Source organism: Heterocephalus glaber, unplaced genomic scaffold, assembly GCF_053883595.1.
Source record: "Heterocephalus glaber isolate CG9 unplaced genomic scaffold, H.glaber_assembly_v1.0 deba00001479, whole genome shotgun sequence".
Classification (NCBI taxonomy): Eukaryota; Metazoa; Chordata; class Mammalia; order Rodentia; family Bathyergidae; genus Heterocephalus; species Heterocephalus glaber.
Window position 1 is genome coordinate 8067450 of NW_028258316.1, and position 21455 is coordinate 8088904.

Here is a 21455-nt window from a genome sequence, read left to right on the forward strand (position 1 = left end):
CCAATTCCTAAAGATATTTAATCTGAATAAGTCACAAAGCAGATGTGGAAAAATTAAAAAATAAAAAAGCAAGCCAAGCAAGCAGTAGTTAGTACAAATGTGCAGTCTACCATCCTCAACTTTAAACACCAGATTAATAGACTCTGGCCGTGTGGAAATGACAAACACCAAACGTTAGATATCAGCTAGGGAGTGGGGAAGAGACAGGAAAAGGGCCAGGGTCAGGGCGTGGAAAACAAGGTCTCAACTGCATGTTTAATGCTTTTTTGTCTTTAAGCTGGGCAGTGGGTTTATAGATTTTCATTGTATTATTCTCTACACTTTTTTTTTTTGCATGCTTGAAGTATTTCATAGTAAAAAGAAATCCACTGTTGAAAGGTGGTTTTGGTTCACCAATAGGTGGGGGGATTCTTGGTGGTTAGTGGGGAGGGGTAGACCGGGACAAAGTGCTTAGGGTACTGGCCAGTGGGCAGCGGAGGGAGGTCGGATCAAAATGCTAGGATTCAGGAAAACTGGACCCGGGAGAATTAAGAATCTGAAAATCCCAGAGTCTGCGCTTCTAAATATTTTTCTGTCCCCAACATACCCCCGAGACAGACACCCACCCATGAGTAACAGCAGTTTTATCCGGAGGTAAGAAAGAGAAGACACTCCTAGCTGACTCCTCCAGAGCTTTCCCCCAGCTCCAGGGGCACTGCTCTTCCCCATGATACAGATCTAAGCTCAAATGCCAATTTCCAGAGAGGCCTTTCCTGATGTCCCTGATATAAAGCCAGTCACCCTCATGGTCACCCTCGGCCAGATCACTCGTTTGCTCTCCTCACAGCACTTTCTAGAACCTTCAGATTTGTCTGAACCTAAGCCCTTGAAGCAGGGGGTCACATATGTTTTGCTTTCACAGAGCTGACTATGGGTACCAAGGACCTTGGAAATGAATAAATATTCATGGTGTAAGTGACTGTGTGGATAACAAGTGACAAAAAAACCCAACATGGCCAGAAATCATTCCTGTGGTCTCACCTGTGGTCTGTACGTGACACTTCTTCCTCACAAACCAGTTTTTGATTCTTTAGAATTTAGTCAGGAATTTGTATCCAGTGGTTTCGATAACTTGTCATTTTTCTTTCTCTATTTTTTAAGTGACAATAGCAATTACCTATCTCCTAGATGTTGGTATCTCTTCCATTCACAGGGGTCCCTTCAAAAGCTAAAGATGGCCCTCTTGGAATAACCTGCAGGGGTTACAGCACTTCCCCAAGCTGAACAGGCCTCAGGATCCCCTGGAGGGCTCTTTAGAATAGAGGCAGTTGGGTCTCTCCCTAGTTTCCCATTTGGCAGGTCTGTGTTGGAACCCAAGAGGGTATTTAATAGGTTCCAGGAGACATTCCCACTTTGAGAACCACCATACTAGAGGACAAAGGAAGTTGCTGTTAGGAGGCCCAAGATCAGGTCCAGCTGACCTGACTGGCACCAAGTCTAGGACAAAAGGACCACGTCACTCATCAGAGCTGTGAGTGATGAACTAACAGCACATTAAGCCTAGAAGGGACCTAGAGCTCAGAGAGCCCACATTTTCAGTTACAGACAGGACAGGGAGGCTGGGCATGGAGAGATTGTCCCAAGCTAGTACAGTGTTCTCTGGAAAGCTCTGAGTTGAGCATAGCTGAGAGCTCTCAGCAGAGATTGGCCCTACTGTCACTGGACACTGGCCAAAGCTTTTCAAAGCTCTATGAGGCTGTTCTGAGACTGGCACTGTACTACAGGTGTCCTTGCTGAGGACCCCTCCTGCTTCAGGTGGAGACCTCAGAAAAGCTGGTGTTGTAAGTTCTTGTTAAGTCTTCATCACATGGTGTCGAGGTCAGACTGAAGAACTGAAAAGACTGTTGGGCATGGACAGGGGCAGAAAGGCAGTCTTTCAGCTACTTGGCACCCACAGGCATCAGATCTTCCAGGTCACTTACAGATAGGGAGAGTATATGTCCAGGTTTGCCAAGGCAGCCCTGGCTTGTACCTGTTTTATCTGTTGTCCTGATGTCTTGAATAAAAAAATCAAAGAGTTCCAATTTACACACAGAACCTTCTGCTTCAGGAGAAGATTCCAGAAAGACTGGTGTTGCAGTGGCCTCTTAAGTTTTGTTTCTTTTTTTTTTTTGGTACTGGGGATTGAACTTGGGACCTTGCACTTTCGAGGCAGGCGGCAGAGCCACTGAGCTAAATCCCTGGCCCCTGGCCTCTTAAGTTTTTAAACCTACCTACAGGGCTTCATCTAGATAATTTGGTTTCTAGGGCTTCTTGAAAGATGTCCATGGCTAACAGAGCTTCTGTCTATTTCTAGAAATCAAGGTATCTGTCAATATAACGAGTCACTTCACTTTAGGAGGAAGAGTTTGGTCTTGAGTACCTGCCCATAATGGATCATTTTGAGTTGCTGTTTTCTGGTGCTGGGGATGGAACCCAGGGCCTTGGACAGCACTCAGCACATGCTCTACCCACAAGCTGCACCCCAGCCCCTGAAGGGTCATATTTGAACAAGCTACTCAGCCAAACACTATCAGTGCTTCCTAAGCTGGCTGCAAATGGACTTTGAGGGAAGGAGAGGATTCTTGAGGTCCCAAGACCAGACCTGGATGCCAGGGGAGGTAACTGCTGGAGGAAATCCATGGGTGTTGTCAGGTCATATCTGTTACCTAAAAATGTTAAGTTCTAAGTTTCTTGAGACAGTACTCAACATGATTTACAAACCAATGTGCAGGCACGTTCTTGGGAATTAACAGTATGCTAAGAAGCATTTTTCTTCTATGAAAAATGAAGTATGAGGGGAAAGAAAAATCTCTATGATTCCTGAAGAATCTCTTGGAACTGGGAAAGGATGGCCTTATTCAAAACTCGACAGCATGGTCCCAGTCACTCTCATTTGGGCAATACTTTATGTTCCCACAGTGCCCTTGGCCTGTGTGTGCACTATAGCATGGGATACCACATGATCTCATGGGGCGCCTCTCTAAGCAGTGGATAAGGCAAATATGGGTTTAGAAACACTGACACCACTTTACCAAATGGCTAACTTTTCAGGAACATCATTAGTGTTGTTTATTAACTCTTATCGAGGCCATCTTTGCAACTGATAGCTCACAACTAGCACAGGCTAGAACTGGGATAAATGCTCCCAGTGGATCCCAGCTGAGAAGTTGCAGGATTAAATGGGAGTGCCTGGGCTCTGAAGGCTACTGATTATTGCTCACCCTTCCCGAGGCATCATAAGAAGGGACTCTTGCTGCTTCAAGCAAAATATTCCCCTAGTAAGGAAATAAAATTGAGAAACAGAGATCTGGCTTCCACAGCCCAGGTGAGAGAAGACAGGGTGGTGTCAGTGCACCAGAGCAGCTGTGGGAGAAGCACTGAGCAGTGCTGGATTTGGGGTATTTATGAAGAACTGTCAGCAGGATGTGCTGATGGGTTAGATATGGGTGCAAGAGAAAGAGCTGTGTTAAGGATTTTTACCAAGGTTGGCCTGAGCACTGGACAAATGCTACTGCCATTTACTGAGGGGCATAATATGCATAAATTATCATTTATTTAATCAATTACCTATTGATAATATTTGGAGCTTTCTCTCTGTTAGTTAACTGTTTAGAAAACCAATATATTTTTAAAAAATAAAGATAGCAGGGAAAAGATACATGCAAATGTATCTGGCATCTTGTGTATCAAGAGTGTTACTAAGGCTCAGACTAATTTAATTTGATGGAAATTAAAATCTCATTACTCACCCTGATCACAAGGTTGACATTTGAATGTTTCCAAGCAGATTTAAGTACCTTGATTGTTTTTGCATATGACTGTATCTGCATTGCTTCTGAAGTTTACCTTGAGAAAGGCCCTCAGTAAAGCGCTCCTGTGTGGGCCCATGTAGGGGCCTGACTTCTCCTGAAGGGGAAGCGCATTTACAGACAAGGAGGCAGGGCTGGGGAGTGAAGGGCCCCACAAAGCTACTCACCTCTTGTTCTTCCAGAACCAGCAAGTCCTGCCAAGTGAAGTGCAACAGTTATGTCTACGCCGTTTCAGCTTATTCACAATGTTTTGTGTTAAGACATTTTGAAAATAATCAAGGTTGGTTACAGGGTTTTTCTTTGGGAAACAAAGAAACAAAGAAACAAACAAACAAACAAGACTATGACCAAACACAGGAGCCAAGAGTCTTGGATTTTCCCCCTTTGATTGGCCTGATCCTAACTTAGCTTCCTTCTTAAGAGCAGTGGCACAAAGTGGCAGCCCTAAAGGACTCTGGGTTTAAATCCTTGCGGGGTTCCAGGGGTAACTTCTGTCTTAGCCCTGGGGAGGGTAAGAGGATGAGTGTGCATGGAATGCCTGGCACACACAATAGAGACTTCATCAACCTTCAAATCCTTTTCTTCTTGTCCTCAGTCACTCCACACATACAAGAGTCTGCCCAAAAAATATATGCACACTTCAGCAGGTCACCGTACTAGTAAATGCCTGGAAGCCAATGGCCACCACTTTGAGCACCTATTGTAACTTTAGAGGCCAAAAGTAACTTGTATGAATCTCATGTCTCAGTAAATTTACTATGCACATATTTATACAAGGTTTTCTTTTCCTGATGTATACATTTTTTTTGGTGGACTGTACATCTGTAAACTAATTACATGAAGCCCCATTTTTCCAGAATTTACTTCTAAGAAAGTAGGTCCTGGCTGATAAGCAGACGGCAAAGCCAGAGGCCCTGACACAGATCAGCGGGTAACACTAAGTGGGGAAGGGTGGGCCCAGTGAGCCTAGGATGCCATGGAGAGAAGAGGGCACAAGGGCCAGGATGGAGGCCGAGGAGGCTGAAGGGCCTCTCATCCTCCTCCTTCCGCAGGGTCTCTGGAGAGGAGCCCAGTCGGCTTGAGACCTGGCAATGCTGAAAGAACTGCATGAGACACAGAAGCCTCCGTTGTATTTACCAGGAAGCTTCTTTCATGCAGAACTCAGCCATTTTTATTATTTCTGGATTCTGGAACAAAATAACATTGCTACACATTTTCACACCAGGGAGTCTTGGTATTTGTGAGTCACTGTGCATTTCATTGCAAAATTCTCTTTCCATAGTTTATGATCTCCGCCACCCTGGGATGCAGTTTCATTGCTTCAGAATCACAGGCAAGGCCTGGAGGCTCAGAAGGGCCTGGACTAAGGCTACTGGCTGGGAAAGGAAAGCGCTAGACTGGGCACTTCCTCCCACGAGGGCAGCGCTCATCCGCACTGGCTATGGTGAAAAGGCAAGGGAAACACAAACTGTCAGCTTCCCATTGCCAGTAGCTCAGCCAGCACTGAGCTACCTTCACCTGCCCTGGCCTGGTGGGGAGGGCTCTCGGTGGCCTGGCCACGCTGCACCAATCAGCCTGGACCTCAGGGGCTTCCTCTCAGCATTTGGTCTGGGGGCAGGATGGATGTCACCTGCAGAGTTCGGTTTATCTGTTTCCTTGTTTTAGGTTGTATCTGCTCAGAAGTGCGTGTTCCTGCCACAAGTCCTGGTTTTTCAATGTCCTGGGTAACTTGACAAGTATTTAAAATATTCCTGTTACTGAATTTGTCAGTATCAGCTGGATCCTCTTTTTGCTGTTTCCTGGTTTATAATTTTGGCCTAGGAAAGTATAGTTTCAGTAAGTAATCTATTTTTTTCCTTTCTTTTCCTTCCCTTCCCTCCCTTCCTTCCTTCCTTCCTTCCTTCCCTTGGTTCTAGGGATTGAACACAGGGCCTTTGCACTGAGATATATCCCCAGACCACACACTCTCTTTCTAAATTCTGAGACAAGGTCTTGCTAAGCTGCCTAGGTTGGGCTTGAACTTGTGATCCTCCTACCTTAACCTCCAGAGTGCTGGGATTACAGATGTGCGCCACCACACCCAGCCAATACTGTTTCTTCATACAGTCCTACTGGTGTTGTTTATGATAAAGTTATGACTCTAGTCATTAGTTTGAGCTGGTGCTGATTTTTAGTTTAGTTTTGGGTTTTTTTGGTACCGGGAACTGAACTCGGGACCTTGCGCTTGCAAGGCAGGCACCAGAACCACTGAGCTAAATCCCCCGCCCTGGTGCTGATTTTTAAAAAATATATTTATATTAAAGGGACTTGGGAGAGAGTGATTATACATATATACTTTAAAAATGTTTTAAAGTTCAAATTTAACCCTATAGATTCAGGAAAGTCATATCACAACTAACAAAGATGATGGATAGAGGTGGGAAGGCACAGCCAGGTACAGTGGTGTATGCCTGCAATCCCAGCACTTAGGGGGCCAAGGCAGGGGGATGGCAAATTTGAGTTCTGCCTGGGCAACTTACCAAGACACTGTTTCAAAAGAAAAAAAAGAGGGCTGGGGATTTAGCTCAGTGGCACCGCGCCTGCCTTGTAAGCACAAGGTCCTGAGTTCAATCCTTGGTACCAGGAGAAAAAAAAAAAAAAGGGAACCAAGGATGTAGTTCAGTGCTAAGCACCCCTAGGTTTGATCCCCCAGAACTGGGAGGAAAAAAAAGCAGGAAGAAATACACAGACACCCCGGTGTCCTCATCCACTTAAAGCTAGTGTAATCACACGTTGCTTCTGGAAAGATTTTGGTTGCAAAAAATGTCTCCACAGTTTTGCAGCCAGAAACAGATAAAGAACATTTAAAATAGTTCCTGTGTGGGGAAGATGCTTCCTTTCAACGCAGTCGGTTCAGCGTCTGTTCATCCTCGGGGTCCTGTGACTGCTAAGAACTCTTTGCCTGCACCTACAGCCTGTTACTGAGGACTCCCACCAGACTTCTTTGGCAGAAACCCAGAGGCTCTGAAATACCCTGAGCAGACACAGAGCCTCACCCATGTCCACTCATGCACAAAGGACTGGGAGGCTCATGAAGGGCTCCTTGTGATGGGGAGAAAGTCAAAGCACAACTGTAGGGAAAGCATGAAAGCATCTTCTGCTTGGTAAAAACCCTGCGAAAGTGATGAGAGAATGCTGCTGGATCTTTCTTCTTGTCCCCTTTCATTGTGTGGAAGAGAAGCAGACAGGGATGGCTGAGCAGAGATGGGCTCTGCTGGAGGAATCTGTGCAATGGCAAGAGACCAAGGGATGCACACGCCAAGGGTCAGCTGCAGGGTCTCGACCCTTGGCTGGGGCATGGGGTTGGAGGTGGGAGTCACATCCAGCCAAAGAAGGCAAGCATTAAGAATCTGTATAGTGGGCAGGGATTTAGCTCAGTGGTACCGTGCCTGCCTTGCAAGTGTAAGGTCCTGAGTTCGATCCCTGGTACCGCAAAGAAAAAAAGAATCTGTATAATGAAGTAGTAAAGGCACACTGGTCCTGACATGTTTACATTTCTAATTTGTTTGAAATCTGCTATGGTCACTTTCAAGCATGGCTGGGAGGTTCTCCCATGAGGATGTTTCAAAAGCCACACAGGTGATTCTGCTCTGAGTCCAAGGCTCAGAATTATGCATGGCCTGTCAGGTCCACCCTAACATGGTGATCAATTTTATACAAGTATGAAGCAGAAAATTTTCCGTTACCTTTTGTATCTCAGGATGAAAAATTTCCCTAGGACCTTTCTCAAATTTGTCCAGATTCATGGCACTGAAACAGAATAGACAGAATGAGCTACGGTGTGGTGGAAACATAAGGTGGAGCTAGCTAGTCTCAGTTCTTCAGAGAACCTAAGAACTTCCAGACAATCACAGCTGGATTCTTGGAAGGGCCTGGCACACAGGAGATACAAACCAACAAAGGAGTGATGGATGGATGAATGAAGATATGAAAGTCACCCAATACTACATTCCACTTTATTTATATAACCGTTCCTTAATAACACACTTAGCATATGAGAGGGAGGGAGGAGTCAGGAACACCTGTTTCAGGGGACCTTGACCAACCTTCCAGATTCTTATTTTTGTTTTTTAGATGGGGTCTTGCTATGTAGTTCAGGCTGGCCTTGAACTCACTATGTAGCCCAGGTTGGCCCTGAACTCACGGTGATCCTCCCACCCCAGCCTCCTGAGTGCTGGGATTACAGGCATGTGCCACCATGCCTGGCCAGATTCTTATTTTTATTTACTAGAAAAATTTTATTTACTAGAAAAATGATAAAATGTGAGTAAGATTAATGGACATTTCCTTCTTCCTTTGGCAATTGCTCTGCTACCTAGGGCAAAATGTCCATAAGAGTAATTATTAAGGTTTTATTTTGGACAGGCAATGTTAATATCCTTGAAGTTCCTCTACAGGTAAAACAGGGAGCATGAACTGCTGATTCTAGGGTCCCTAATATTCACAAGTGAAAAGTAAAAATATGAGAACTAATATGATAGAATACTTACTATATACCAGCACCTGCTGAATGCTTTATCTGATTTATTTATCTGATTTAGGCCAGTACTATTTTAGGCCAGTCCTATTTTGTCCCCATTTTAAAAAGTGAGAAGAAATTGAAGCTCAGAAGTTAAGACTAATAAAGCTGGTTAGTAGCACAGCCAGGACTTAAACTCAGGCTTACCTGACTCAGTAATATAACTAAATGAATTTATAACTACAAAAAATGCGTGGTCATTTTTTTTTTTTGATACTGGGGATAGAACTGGGTCCTTGTGCTTGCACAGCAGGTGGTGAAACCACTGAGCTAAATCCCTGGCCCTCTGGTCTTTAAATGTAAAGAAGAAAGGAGCTACAGTTAACTTTTAGGGGAAAAAAGATCAACAGACATCTTAAGCTAGTATAATTTAAAGTATTTCTCTCACAGAAAGTTAAATTTTACAGCTCCTTAGAAGCAGCAAGATATTTTTGTGTTCAACATAAACGTTAACCTCTCTGTTGAAATTCAGACTGCTCTGGAGAAAAATCAGAAGGCTTAACACAGACAGGAGGTCTGCAATTTGGAGACCAAATCAAGCCTGAAAATGGGATATATAATTTTACTTCTTAATCTTGATGCCATTTAATCAGCCAGCAGCAGTGCTTAACTGACAGAGCCAAGTCTGTCACTCTGAGAGACATCCTGGGAAGTAGGAGTTGTAGCTATGATGTGTTACCTGGGGACACTGAAAACACATCTCCTTCTACCACCTAACTGGGCACCAATAGCAAGGTAATGGCCAGGGCACTGGGCTAAGGTTTATCCTTCACATAAAATGGCATTAGTGGTGGAGCCCAAGCCCTGGAGTCACAGGGATCAAGGTTCAAATCCCAGCTCTATAGTTTACCAGCTGTGAGCTCGTTGCCAAATCTCTTCATCTCTCTGAGGTGCTGATTGCTGATAAGTGGAGATAATCATAAGTCGACTTCATGGAGCTAATTTAAAGATTTACTGAGAGAATACATGTAAAGCATTTAGCACAGTGCCTGACAAAGAAGCTACTGTTATTACGATGTAATATCATAGCTGGTGACAAGGGATAGGCTGAAGCCTCAGCCCAGGGGGACGACTTCCCAGGGGAGGGGGCAGCTGCCCAGGCCAAGGAGAGAGAGCAAGGGAGGTGGAAGGTGGGGTACAAGAGGCAGCTGAGCAGGGATCAGCCAGATGTCCCGATTCTTCAACTTGCTGTTTGGCAAAGAATAAGCACATTCTTCTCAGAGCAGCCTTTGCTGACATCTGAGTTTCTATTTCTAAGTGTAAAAATGAAAGGGAAAATATTTCTTTGATTTCTCTTTCTAAAACCAAAGTATCTGAGTGAATGAAAGAAAAAAGAAGCAAGCAACAAATACAGGGTGGAGAGATGCTACAGAGCAAGGTTGGCTGCTGTGTGATCTCAGCTTTCTCTCTGGAACCTGTTTCCTTATCTGTAAAACTCGGACAATCATGGGACCTGCCTTACAAGGCTGCTGCCAAATCAGTGTCTGGCACATAGTCAAGCCCTGATGGAAACCTAACTCAAGAAGACCACAGGAAAAAGCAATTTATACAGACCTCCAATTCAGAAGGGCTTTTTATTCATCAGTACTCACCTTAAAATGGACTTCACAGATAGCGTTTTTGTGGGACTGTAGGGAAGGCATATTTTCTGTGTCCCCTGGAAAAGTCAAGACACTCAAATCAGTGAGGAGTCTAGAAACTTCTGTCTCTGAAAGAACCTTACCTGGTCACTGAAAAGGACTCATGTCTGGTCTTTCTCATTGTTCTTCAGGGACCATGTATAAGAATAAACACATTCTGTGTTGGAAAAACTCTTGCTCAGGCCTCACAGCATCTTCTGTTATCTTCCCGCTTCCCCAAAATTTATGGATTTGAGCTTGACTCTTCAACATATGGGTCCTTTGTGCCTTAGTACGGGGGCACAGCTGAGCCATCTGCTATAATTTGGGTGAGTGTCCCCTAAAGGCCCATATGTTAAAGGCTTGGCTGCCGGCCTGTGGTGCTACTGGAAGGTGGTGGAACCTTTAAGAGGGACCTAGTGGGGACCTTTGGTCACTGGGGGCGTGCCCTCCAGGGGGATTATGGGACTTGAGTTTCTTCCTTGCTCCTTTGGTTCTCATCTGCCATGAAGTAAGCAGATTCCTCCATTTAGGATTCTTCCATCCAGCAAATTCCTCCTGCCAGGATGTGTTGCCTCATTAAGGCCTGAAAGCAATGTGGCTAATCCACCATGGGCTGAAATCTCCCACACTGCAAGCCATTTGACCAGAAGAGAGGGGTTGTTTGGTCTCAGAGCTAAGTGTCAGACAAGCCTCAAAGATCATAAGAAAAGTTTTCCCTTGACAATGGGATCTACTTACAATGACTCCAAGTCAAAGACTTGTGGAACTAGAAATCACCTCAATCCTCCAAAGAGGTTTTTGTGACATATATTTTATATTTATCTGTGCTGACCTAGGTAAAGTCTATTTTTCCCTCTCTAAATGAGTATCCATTGTGACCAGCTCATAAAAAGTACTCAATAATGTTTGTTGACTGGCCAGGGGCTACCTGGCCTGAATGAAGCAGCCCCATGTCCAAACCACAAGACCAGAAGAGTGCTGTTCTTTTTCTCTCATTGTCCACAGAGACAGTTCAGCTCTAGACTCCACACAGGACTTGCTATTACATGGTCAGCAAAAGGGATTATCCCAAGGTGCACATTTCAAACTCTTCCTAAATTTGACTAATCACAAAGTTGGCATCACAGCTGGAGAAGGTTTAGGATGTAACTTGCAGGAAATGGGCAAAGAAAGAAACAGGACTTTTATTGTGTTTTTGGTATACTTTTGCCAACTCCTCTGTCCAAGCTCTGAATAATGGCCTGAGAGTAGAGTCTCTCAGTCTTTTCAAGGTGTGCTCTCTTTTCCTATGGAAAACTTCCATTCCACAGCCCTGGAGACTTGACACTGTCACCACCCCCAAGGTTGGGCAACAGGATGTCTTCACAGTGGGATGCTGGAGGTCGGCTGGCATAGGGCCCACCCTGTGGATTCTCCACCAGCCAAGGAAATCAGCTTGGCTTCCTTGATGTAGTCTGTTAGATGTGGAATATTTTCAAGTAAGGAAGGAACATGGCGGCAGGAATATACACTCTCAGATGTCCCAGGTCCCACCTGTTGAGCCCTGAGTTCTTTCTGCGGCCTTGTTTTTTACTGGCCCCAGCCTACCTTACACTGTGGTTGCCCATAGGGGATAGCAACCTGCCTAAAAGAACATCTTCAATCTGCCCGTCTTGCTCTCTTGCTCAGCAATTTCCTGTCTACCTTTTTTTCTCACCAAACACACCAGAGACAGTTTTAAGAGAAGTTCAGGGAAGCTTAATGTGGAATGGAACAGGCGGAGGGCCCAGCTATCCTCCTATGTGGCAGTGACATCTTCACAAGCTCTCTATGTGGACAGGAACCCAGGGCTCACAGGACTCTTCCTCCCCATCTTCCTTTTGCAGCTTCCCAGAGTCTACACTGAATGAAAATGGTTCTGAGTTTTCCAGGGGAGCCATCAAGTGTGCATGCAGAGTCAAGTGTATGTATGTATCAGGCTATCGGAAGTGAGTGTGGATACAGAAGTGCAGGCCAAACCCTGCCCTGTTCATGCAACAGATATGCATGTGTGCCTGGGTGTACACAGAGAGCTGTCTAGAAAGATGTTGCCATGAGCACCTCTGAGCAGTTGGATTTGGATCATTTTATTTGCTGTATTATCTAGATGGAATTTTTACAACCAGTATCAATCATTTTTTTAAAAAAGTATTTTCCATGAGTTTACAAAAAGCCCAGGAGAGGTGTGCAAGGCTGTTTAAAGAAGGGTTCTACATTCACTGTTTTTCCAACCGCTTTACAATCCAATAGAATATGAGCTTCTGGTGGGGGTAGGGAGCGTGAGGTCCCACACCTGTGGGCTCCCCACAGCCTCCAGGGCCAAGGGTGCTTAATGACCACCCCCTTCTGTGATGCTCAGCTCCTCATCTTCTCCAGCACTTGTTCGCAGCTGGGAACAAACCCTAACCCTGCCTTAGGCACATAATTTAGGGTTGGTATAAGAGGCTTTGGGTAAAGGTGTGGCACTATTTAATAGAAGAAGACATACCACAGATGTTCAGCACACGCTGCCCTTTCAATGGTCCTAAGGTTTAAACCCCAGGACTTCTTTAATACCAGCTGAGAGCAACCCCACAGTGCATGCTTTATCTGTCTTGTACTTGTCAATCTTCTGTCTGGAACATTCCTGGGGTGCCCTTCTACTCTGGATGTGGCTGGTTCCCTTCCATCCTTCAGGTCTCTATTTAGAAGCTTCCCTGGCCTCTTGGACCTGAAGCAGGTCTCTGGCACCATTCTCCAGCTTCTATACTGTGACACAGCCCATTTTTTCCAGAATTTGTCCCATGATCTCTCCTTCAGTACCACGCCACCAGGTCAGGTGAAGTGGGCACTGTTGCTTTCTAAAGGAGGAATACAAAATGCTGAGAAAATCCATTTCAGGAAGGCAAAAGTGGAAACCCATGTCTTCCTGCCTTGGAAGAAGGAAGATGATAGGAAGGCAAAGGGATCAGATGCCAGGGCCCTTGACCGTCTCATTCCCAGGACTGGCCCTGAAGGGGTTGGGCTGGGGGGCCACGAGGACATCATGGTAGGCCCTGGAGCCACCTAGTGCACTTGGACAAGAGGACGGCTTCCCAGGCAGGGCCCTTCACAGGAGCCTGAAGTCTATGTGTACCTGGATCATGGTGAAGGACACTGACTTGGTAGCTGCCAGTGTAGATGACCTGAGAGATGACAGACACGGCTAAGGTGGAGGTCCTGCCTCCTCACATCTGACCCAAGGCTTGCAGGGGCAGTGCTGGGAGGGGCTGTAGAGCTTTTGAGAGGCTCAGAGACGAGCAGAGACTTGGGATTGGGCCAAAGAGGGACTTTACAAGAGGCAAATGGCGAGTTCCATAGGTTCCAGGAACAGGTGCTTTCTCATGATCCCAAAGAACCAGTTACATCTCAGTGGCTACTAGTTCAGAGACCTGATCCGACACTGAGCAACAGAAACCAGGAAAACTCTGAGGGCCCATCCAAGTAATCTGCTATCACAAGGCCTCGAAACCCTCTCCCCATGTACCCGGATATCAACTGCAAGAGGAGCAGGGGGAGGGCAGAGAAATCAGACTGATTATTTGCCCAAAGCAACAAAGTCATCCTCAAGAGAATACGGAAACCAGAAGAGATGGGAATGCTGTAATTAGCACACAGAAAATAAACATAAATAAATAAAAAGTAGGCCAGGAAACTGCCTGCCTGATGCGATAAGAGGCTCCGGGCAAAGGCACTGTGAACAAAGCAAAGACCACGGTGCATATGTCCAGTGTCCAGCACAGTCTCCTCTGATTGCTGCATGAACTCTGCTTTCAGTGCCTCTGTGCTGATGGCAGGGCTGACACCAGTGACAGCAGCACACGGTGAGTGGGGGGCTGCTGACACTTCTCTGCAGGAAACAATTTCTTGAGTAGGACTTTACACCAAATAGATTTTTACCCTAAGCTTGCGGTTAAAAAGAAGAATTTCTGAAACAGACCATGGTATTTCTATAAATAGAAGCAGCACAGCCCTGAGGTTAAACTGGACTTTGGTGTCACTTATTCATTTATCCAACATACTTTTCTGGAGTGCCTCCTCTGTGCCATGCATTGTTCTCTATGGTGGGGACCTAGGGGCAGTGCAGACATGTTCCAGGCTTCTAGGGGCACACATTCTAGTGGGAGAGACAGTATGAGCCAAGATGCAGACATAAATTAATTACGCAGAGTGGTAGAGAGGTCCCATCCCACATCGGTACAAGTTGGGAGAGCCACACTGAAAGGACCTCCTCTGAAAGGCTGCCTGAGCCACCTAGACAGTGTCGCTAACGGAACCCAAGTCAGGTGCTTACTGTTTTCCGCCACAGAATTGCACGGTACTGAGGGACACGCTGGTTGTTCTGGTCAGAAAGGGTCACAGACAGGAAGAAGGGGCTCTTCTCTGCATCGTTTCCAATGTAGTTCTGATGGACTGGAAGAGAAACAGTGAGAGTGCAGTCAGTCAGTGCACTTAGTCAGACACTGCCCTGGGATAAGCCCCTCCCACATGCTCAGGGAACAGTAATCCCAAAATTGCCTGGGGCTGAATCGGACCACAGTCCACTAATCCTGACACCTTTCCCCTTACCAGTGATTGGTTCAGGAATAAGCATGTGACTCAAATTCTGGCTAATGAGAGGAGAGAAGAACTCAGTCAAGAGGCTTCTGGTAAGGCTTCCTCACTCTAAAGTGAGGTGGTGTGTAGAAGTGATGGCTGGAATTGCTACAGCCATCTTGTGACTCTGAGGAGGGCCAAACTGCCACATTAAGGATAGGTAACCACAAAAGGAGAAAGGGGCTGGGTCCTTGATATCACTGCATGTTTGAAACCACCAATCCAGGGGCCTGCCTTCCCTCAAGGTTTCTCATTCTATCCCTTTTTGTTCAAGCCAGTTTGAGTCAGGCTTTCTGTTACCTGCAGTGATGGTATCCAAACTCATGGTGACATTTTCCTATAAAGTCATCACTGCTCTGGGCACTAGCTTTCAAGCAATGAGGAAGACAACTTTCCTGCTGATTTCTTTCCTTATAAATGTTTTTTATATTTTACAACCCACCCAAATACATTCATGAGTCATACTGTATTGGGTTCTTAAAAAGATATCACTTAGGTCTGATCACTCTCATTTAAAAGCTCAAAGCATCACATCTTCAAATGAATGCATTAGACTCCTAAGTGCTTTCTCTAATTCATTTTGAATCCTGAAATCACAATTATTTTTCCATTCCCCAAACCTGCTGTCCTTGACCACACTTCCCTTTTCTATCTTTCTGCATATATTCCGTGAGCCCTTTGTTGTGCTGGCCACTGGGGTTAGTGGTATTCTTGCACTTCTCATTGAAACTTCAGCTCAAGCCTATGAGGAAGGGACTGGTAATCTCTTCACTTTGCAGACTGGGAAGTGAAGAGTAACTCACGTAAGGTCCTATGGTTAATAACAGCAGAACCAGGATGCAAACCCATGCTACAGGCTCCGTGAGGACAGGGACTGTGATTGCCTTGCACTATGGCCCCACTGCTGTGCACACTGCCTGGCAGACAGTAGGTGACAGGTGACACTAATGAATGGATGTACTTGAGCCGATAGTCTAATGCCTCTCTAGTTCTATAGAGAACCAATTCTCTCTCATCACCTTGAAAGACATGTTTGAGACTCACTAAGATGGAATACTTGCATTAAGTCTCAAATTGCTTTTCCATTGTGAAAATCTTTCTTGTGTCTCAAAGCACTCATTCAGATTATGTAACCCCCTCTAATTCCCCAGGAACAAAAACAACTGGCCAAACAAAACCAGATTTTAAAAAACCTCAAGACCTCTGAAATTTACAATAATTCAAAACAACAACAAACAAAAAACTCTTAGGGTTGAGACTCTGAATTCTATCTTGTAATCTACAAAGTTTACTACTGACCTTGACATGAAATGCCCCAACATTAATGTTCCTATTTTGGTCAATGTCACCTAAATAGGGTACCAGAAATTACACTAACATTCATTTTCATTTTGAATATCCTTTCTTCCCAAACACCAAAATGGCATAATTACCTTGTCCTAAAAAATACTTGAAATACCATCTGGTGTGGTATTCTGGGTTTTCTAAGTGCACATCTGTTCTTCGCCAAGTACCTGGCAGAGCAGTCACATTCTGTAATGGAGCAAAGTTGTGCCATTAAGAAGCTTATTTAGAAAGCAAACAAGAAGATGGCAATGAACCAAAGGCCAAAGAACCAGAAAAAAAAAATCATTGTTAAAAGCATACACCCAAGGGCTGTAACCACATGTTCTCATTAGACAAGACACTTCACTCTAAATTCACAGCATGGAAGCACTCTGAGGGTCCTCAGGGTGCAGGAGATGGAACTGTGTGAACCGATGAATATAAAGTATCTGCTTTCTGGTCTGAGGCGTCACAGTATTTGGGTGCTGGTGCCCCTGTAGTGAGGCAAATTTCATGAGAACACATCTTTCAGCATCTCACTTAAGTCCACATGCTTTGTATAATTTAAAAAAAATGTATCATAAAAGTTATCCAACTCACATGGAAAATATGGATGAATAGAATGAGTAATTAAAACCTTCCACTCAAAGATAATCATTATTGATGCTTTCGTATGCTTTTTTCCTAAGTATATGAATAATATATATTTTTTATCAAAATGGAATCACATTGAATATAGTTTCATGGATTGCCTTTTCACTTAACACATTTTTCCATGCAAATAATTATACTTTTATAATATTGTATAGTTTTATTTTTACATTTCACTCTTTAATCTAGCACTTGTTTTGATGTATGCTATGAAGTAAGGATCAATTTCCCCTAATAGTTTATCAATGAACTCAGGTCTAATTATTGAACATTCTCATTCCGAACCTTTATAAGGTATCAAAGTCTTTTGCAGTAAATGTCTGAATCTTGCGTGGCTTGGACTGAGCCTGTTAAACACCAGTTTTTCTGAATGATCAGACGTTACTCTGTTGAAGTTCCATGGACATCTGTATCACACCAGGCCCAGAAGACAGACTGCTGGAAACTACTGGCACATATCTTCTGATTTTGACATGCCTCTAGTGATTTACTAAATGTCTGTGATCAGTTTCTTTATCGTGTTGAAGAGGCTTCCTTCAATTCTAAATTTATAAAGAGGCTTTTCTTTGCAATGAATGTTGAATTTATTAAAGCCTTTTTTGCAGGGGGTAACTATTGAGAGAATAGGTTAAATAGAGGAGAATCAGAGTGATGTAATGCCTTATTTATAGTAATAGCACTTCTGATGTTGAATGTCCTCAGATTTCTGGAATTCTTCCTACTAGGTCACGTACAGTATTCTTTTAATAGACTGTTGAACTTTAAAATATGATTTGTATATCATAGCTGTGAGTGAGATGGATCTATAGGTTTCTTTTCTGTGTGCATTCCTGACATACTTTCAGGGTTATGTTACCTCACGAAATGAAAAAGGAAGCTTTCTGTCTTTGCCATCACCCTGGAAATACTGACACTCATTGAGGGCTCTAAATGCCAAGCCTCAGGCCAAGCACTTTATATGCATTATCTCCAAAACTTACCGATATTAAGAGACAGATTCTATTTTAACCCCTTCTTTCCAATGAGGAAAGTGAGACTTGGAGAGTTTAAATATGTCATCCAAGGATACAGAGAGAATCAGTAGTGGAGCTGGAAATGAAACCAGTTCCAATTTCAGAGGTGTTTTCTTTTCTTTTTTAATCTCAGCCATTACATCATCTTCTGTGTCTTTTTTTAAGTCCTGCCTTTTTAACCTACCAAGGAGTAAGTTTCTTCCTATTCTTGTTCCTATAAGATTTTCTTAAATTAAAAAACATGGTGTGGTACATATATAAAAACTTTTATTTGGAAATAATTTTAAATGTACATAAAAGCTGTAAGAATAAGAACAATGCAAAGAGCTGCAAGAAGAAGAGCAAAGGACATCCATGTACCCTGTACCAGGTTCATCTACAGAACATTTTATTTCACTGGCTCATTTGTTCATACCCCCCCCCCCCCCCATTTTTCCTCACACATTCTTTTTTCTGAACCACTTAAGGCTCAGGTGCAAAAATAAAAGCCCTTTATCCTTGAATATTTCAGTCTGAATTTCTCAAGAAGAGATATTTTCTCATATAGCCATAATACAGTTTTATTAATTTTTGTCAATTTAATGCGGACACAATACTTTATCATTTGTATTCTGATTTTGTCAACCAACTCAATAATGTTTAAAGTACTTTCCCTCTCCTCCTTCAGTACAGGATCATTTTGTTGTTGTGCCTCTTTAGATTCCCTTCATCTGGAATGTTTCCACAGACTCTTTATCTTTTATCACACTGGCATATCTGCAGAATGCCCTATTCTCCCTCACTCATTTCTTTCAATCAAGGTTCATTCTGGGCTTGTCCCACATTTCCCCATGATTCGATCCGGGGTCTGCACACCTGGCCAAAACACTGCAAGCGAGTCCTGTCCTTCTCAGCTTATTGAGATGAACCTACTCATGATATCCACATGCCCCTCGCTGGTGAGGTTCATTCCGATCACTTGAAACCTTTTGGTGTGATTCAAGAGGAGCCTATAATTGGATTTTGTTCCTAGTAGGATTTCTGTATGGCTCATTATCAACAGCCACTCATTTTATAAGTAGGAACCCCTGGCAATACTTTTGGTCCACAGATCTTTCCACTATGCCACCAGGTCACTTGTGGCTATAACCTTGGGGCCCTCCAGCCAGCCTCAGGCGCCAGCTGACCAGACAAGGGGGTTCAGCCCAGGAAGCTGCTCTTAGCCAGTCAGATGCCATAGTGGCTGGTGTCACAGTCCCAAGGCCCTGGATCACAGAAATCTCAGCAGAGCCTGGAGAAGAGACTCTTATGGCCCCAGCAGCTAAACTTCAGAAGCCTGCCAGTCCTGTGTGGCTCAGGTAACAGTGCCAGACCTCTGCTCAGTGCTTCTCAGAGGTGCTGACATGTGCATGCTTGGGCCCACTGCAGACTTCCTCCTGGGCTCTCTATGGGTGGGGCCTGGGAATCTGCATTTTTTTCTTTTTGGTAGTGCTGGGGACCAAACTCAGGGCCTCCTGCATGCTAGGCAAGCACTCTACCACTGAGCTACAACCCCAGCCCAAAAATCTGTGCTTAACTAACAACCAGATGAACACCTAGATGGCTCTGATGATTCCTTTGGAATCCTGTGTGTCTTGTTTTATTCATTTACAAACATTTTGAGAGGGGGATTACCTACCGGGTTCCCCAGACTTCCAGGGATGTTTGAGGACACAGAGGGGCACACTAAGGACCTCTGCCTGCCTGTTCCCAGAAGGCTTACTGTGGCAGCCACAGATGGGACTGAGGGTAGTAGCATGTCTAGAACCTCTATCGACTATAAACTGTTAGTTCTAAGAATTAAAAAGTTACTAACTTAACTGTCCTCTTCACTGAATACTTAACTGAAATGAGAGGAAAAAAATCCAACACCCAAAAAGTTGTGAGTCTTGCAGAGCAAGACACCTCCTATCCCTTGTTAAAAGCACATATGATGAGGTGCAAAGACAAGAATACCACACAGGAACTGGTGGATGGAATGGAATCAAGCAGAAACTCCTCTGCCCAGGACCCTGCAAGTACAACTCTGAGATCGAGCCCTCATTCAGGTGATGTGTAGCAGTAGCAGACAGTTAAGGGTGCAAGTAAGTGTACAGCCAAATGGCTTTTTATATATATACACAACCTTGTAATCACTGCCTGGTTCAAGACAGGAAATACTTTCAGTGCTCCAGATTCATTTTCCCAGTCATTCCCAACCACACTCTGAAGGTAACTGCTATCTGACTTCCACCACCATAGCTTAATTGTACCCACTTCCGAACTTCATTGAAATGAATCATATCCTATCTATGCTTTTGAGCCAGAACTCTTGTCCTTCAACACAATGTCATAACACACATCCCTTTTGTTGTGCAGCAGTGGTTCATTCTTTTATCATCACCTTGTCTGTGCCCCTAGGATAAATACCCCAATTCATGTGTCCATTCTGCAGCTGATGAGCATATGGCTTGTTTGTGACTTTTGACTATGAAGTATAAAGCCACTGTGGACTTTCTGAGTTGGTCTTTGGTGAACACAGCCTTCCTTCCAGTGGGGCATACACCCAGGGACACTGAGGGTACACAGGACAGCTTTAGTAGATGATGCCAAACAGACTTTCAAAGAGGACACACCACCTTAGGCTCCTATCAGCAAAAACGGCAGAATTCTACCTGTCCTACATCCTTGAACCTAACTCACAGCACTGCAGTCTTTTTCATTTCACTCCTTCTGGGATGGGTGTAGCTGTACCTAATTGTGGTTTTAATTTTCAATAAATCTTATTTTAAGTATGACCTATTTTGCAAAGGATTTCAGTGGCATAAACATTTGTCTACAGGAATTTAGGGAGATGACAAAACAGAAACACATTATTTACTTGTGATCCATAAGAAGGTTAGGAGGAAATATTCTGATGAGTTCATTTTCCAGATAACTGGTTTTAACACTGTCACTACCCATACTTATCTTACACCCTCTGAGATGACCATTTGCCAACAGGTACGATGTGAGGTAATGGACTCCAGCTGCCCCTGTGGCACATGTGCCTGCTTGTGCCTGTCCTCCTGAGGGAGTCCCAGATCCAGGAAGCCTAATCCTGTCTGCATCCAATTCCAAAGCCCACAAAAGCTTCTTCTTTTTTTTTTTTTGGTACCGGGGATGGAACTTGGGACCTTGCACTTGCAAGGTAGGCAGCGGCACCACTGAGCTAAATCCCTGGCCCACAAAAGCTTCTTCTTGTCTTTATGTCTTTTTTTCCCCACTCCATTTATATTTGTGGGATGTGAAGGAGAAAGAGTTTTTAAGAAGGAAAATGAGATGACATGATACAAATCATTCTAGAACTTGCTTCTATGTCAAACACTGTAACAAACATTTTTTGTGGTAGTTAATATATGTCTGCTTCATTCTTTCTAATAGCTAACACTAAGCATTTCAGTGTGCAAATGTACAGTAATTTATACATTCTTGTACTGGTGAAATTGAGATTGTTTCCAGGTTATTCTTTCTTATTTTAAATAATGCTACAATACGCATCCTAGCAGAACTGCTGGCCAAATGGTATGCACGTTTTTAGTTATTGCTAATTGCCTTCCCAAAAGATTGTGCTAATTTCCATCTTCCCCAACAATGTATAGGAGAATCGTCCCCATGCTAACGAAAAGAATTGTAAAAAGCTGGAAGACTGTCCCTCTGCTCTGCCATCTACTAATTGATACGTGAAAGTGAGCAGCCAGGGAGCTCCCCAGGGATCCAACCAGGGGTCACACTCATTTTAATTAATAATCTGAATGAGCACACAGATGGTAAGAGGAGCATATCT

At 44.1% G+C, this 21455-nt stretch overlaps 1 protein-coding gene across 8 annotated transcripts in view; it reads right to left on the reverse strand.

Annotated features, from left to right (window-relative positions):
- The window catches only part of Garnl3 (GTPase activating Rap/RanGAP domain like 3), a 151198-nt gene that overhangs the window by 52351 nt on the left and 77392 nt on the right, over positions 1-21455 (reverse strand). For all 8 annotated transcript variants that reach the window (XM_004849334.4, XM_087182728.1, XM_004849333.4 and 5 more), the window contains 5 exons: positions 16076-16175; positions 14341-14459; positions 9981-10045; positions 7556-7619; positions 3998-4024 (listed from right to left, as the gene is read on the reverse strand). In XM_004849334.4, the coding sequence (XP_004849391.1) occupies positions 3998-4024; positions 7556-7619; positions 9981-10045; positions 14341-14459; positions 16076-16175 (375 nt within the window). The remainder of the gene's footprint in view (positions 1-3997; positions 4025-7555; positions 7620-9980; positions 10046-14340; positions 14460-16075; positions 16176-21455) is intronic.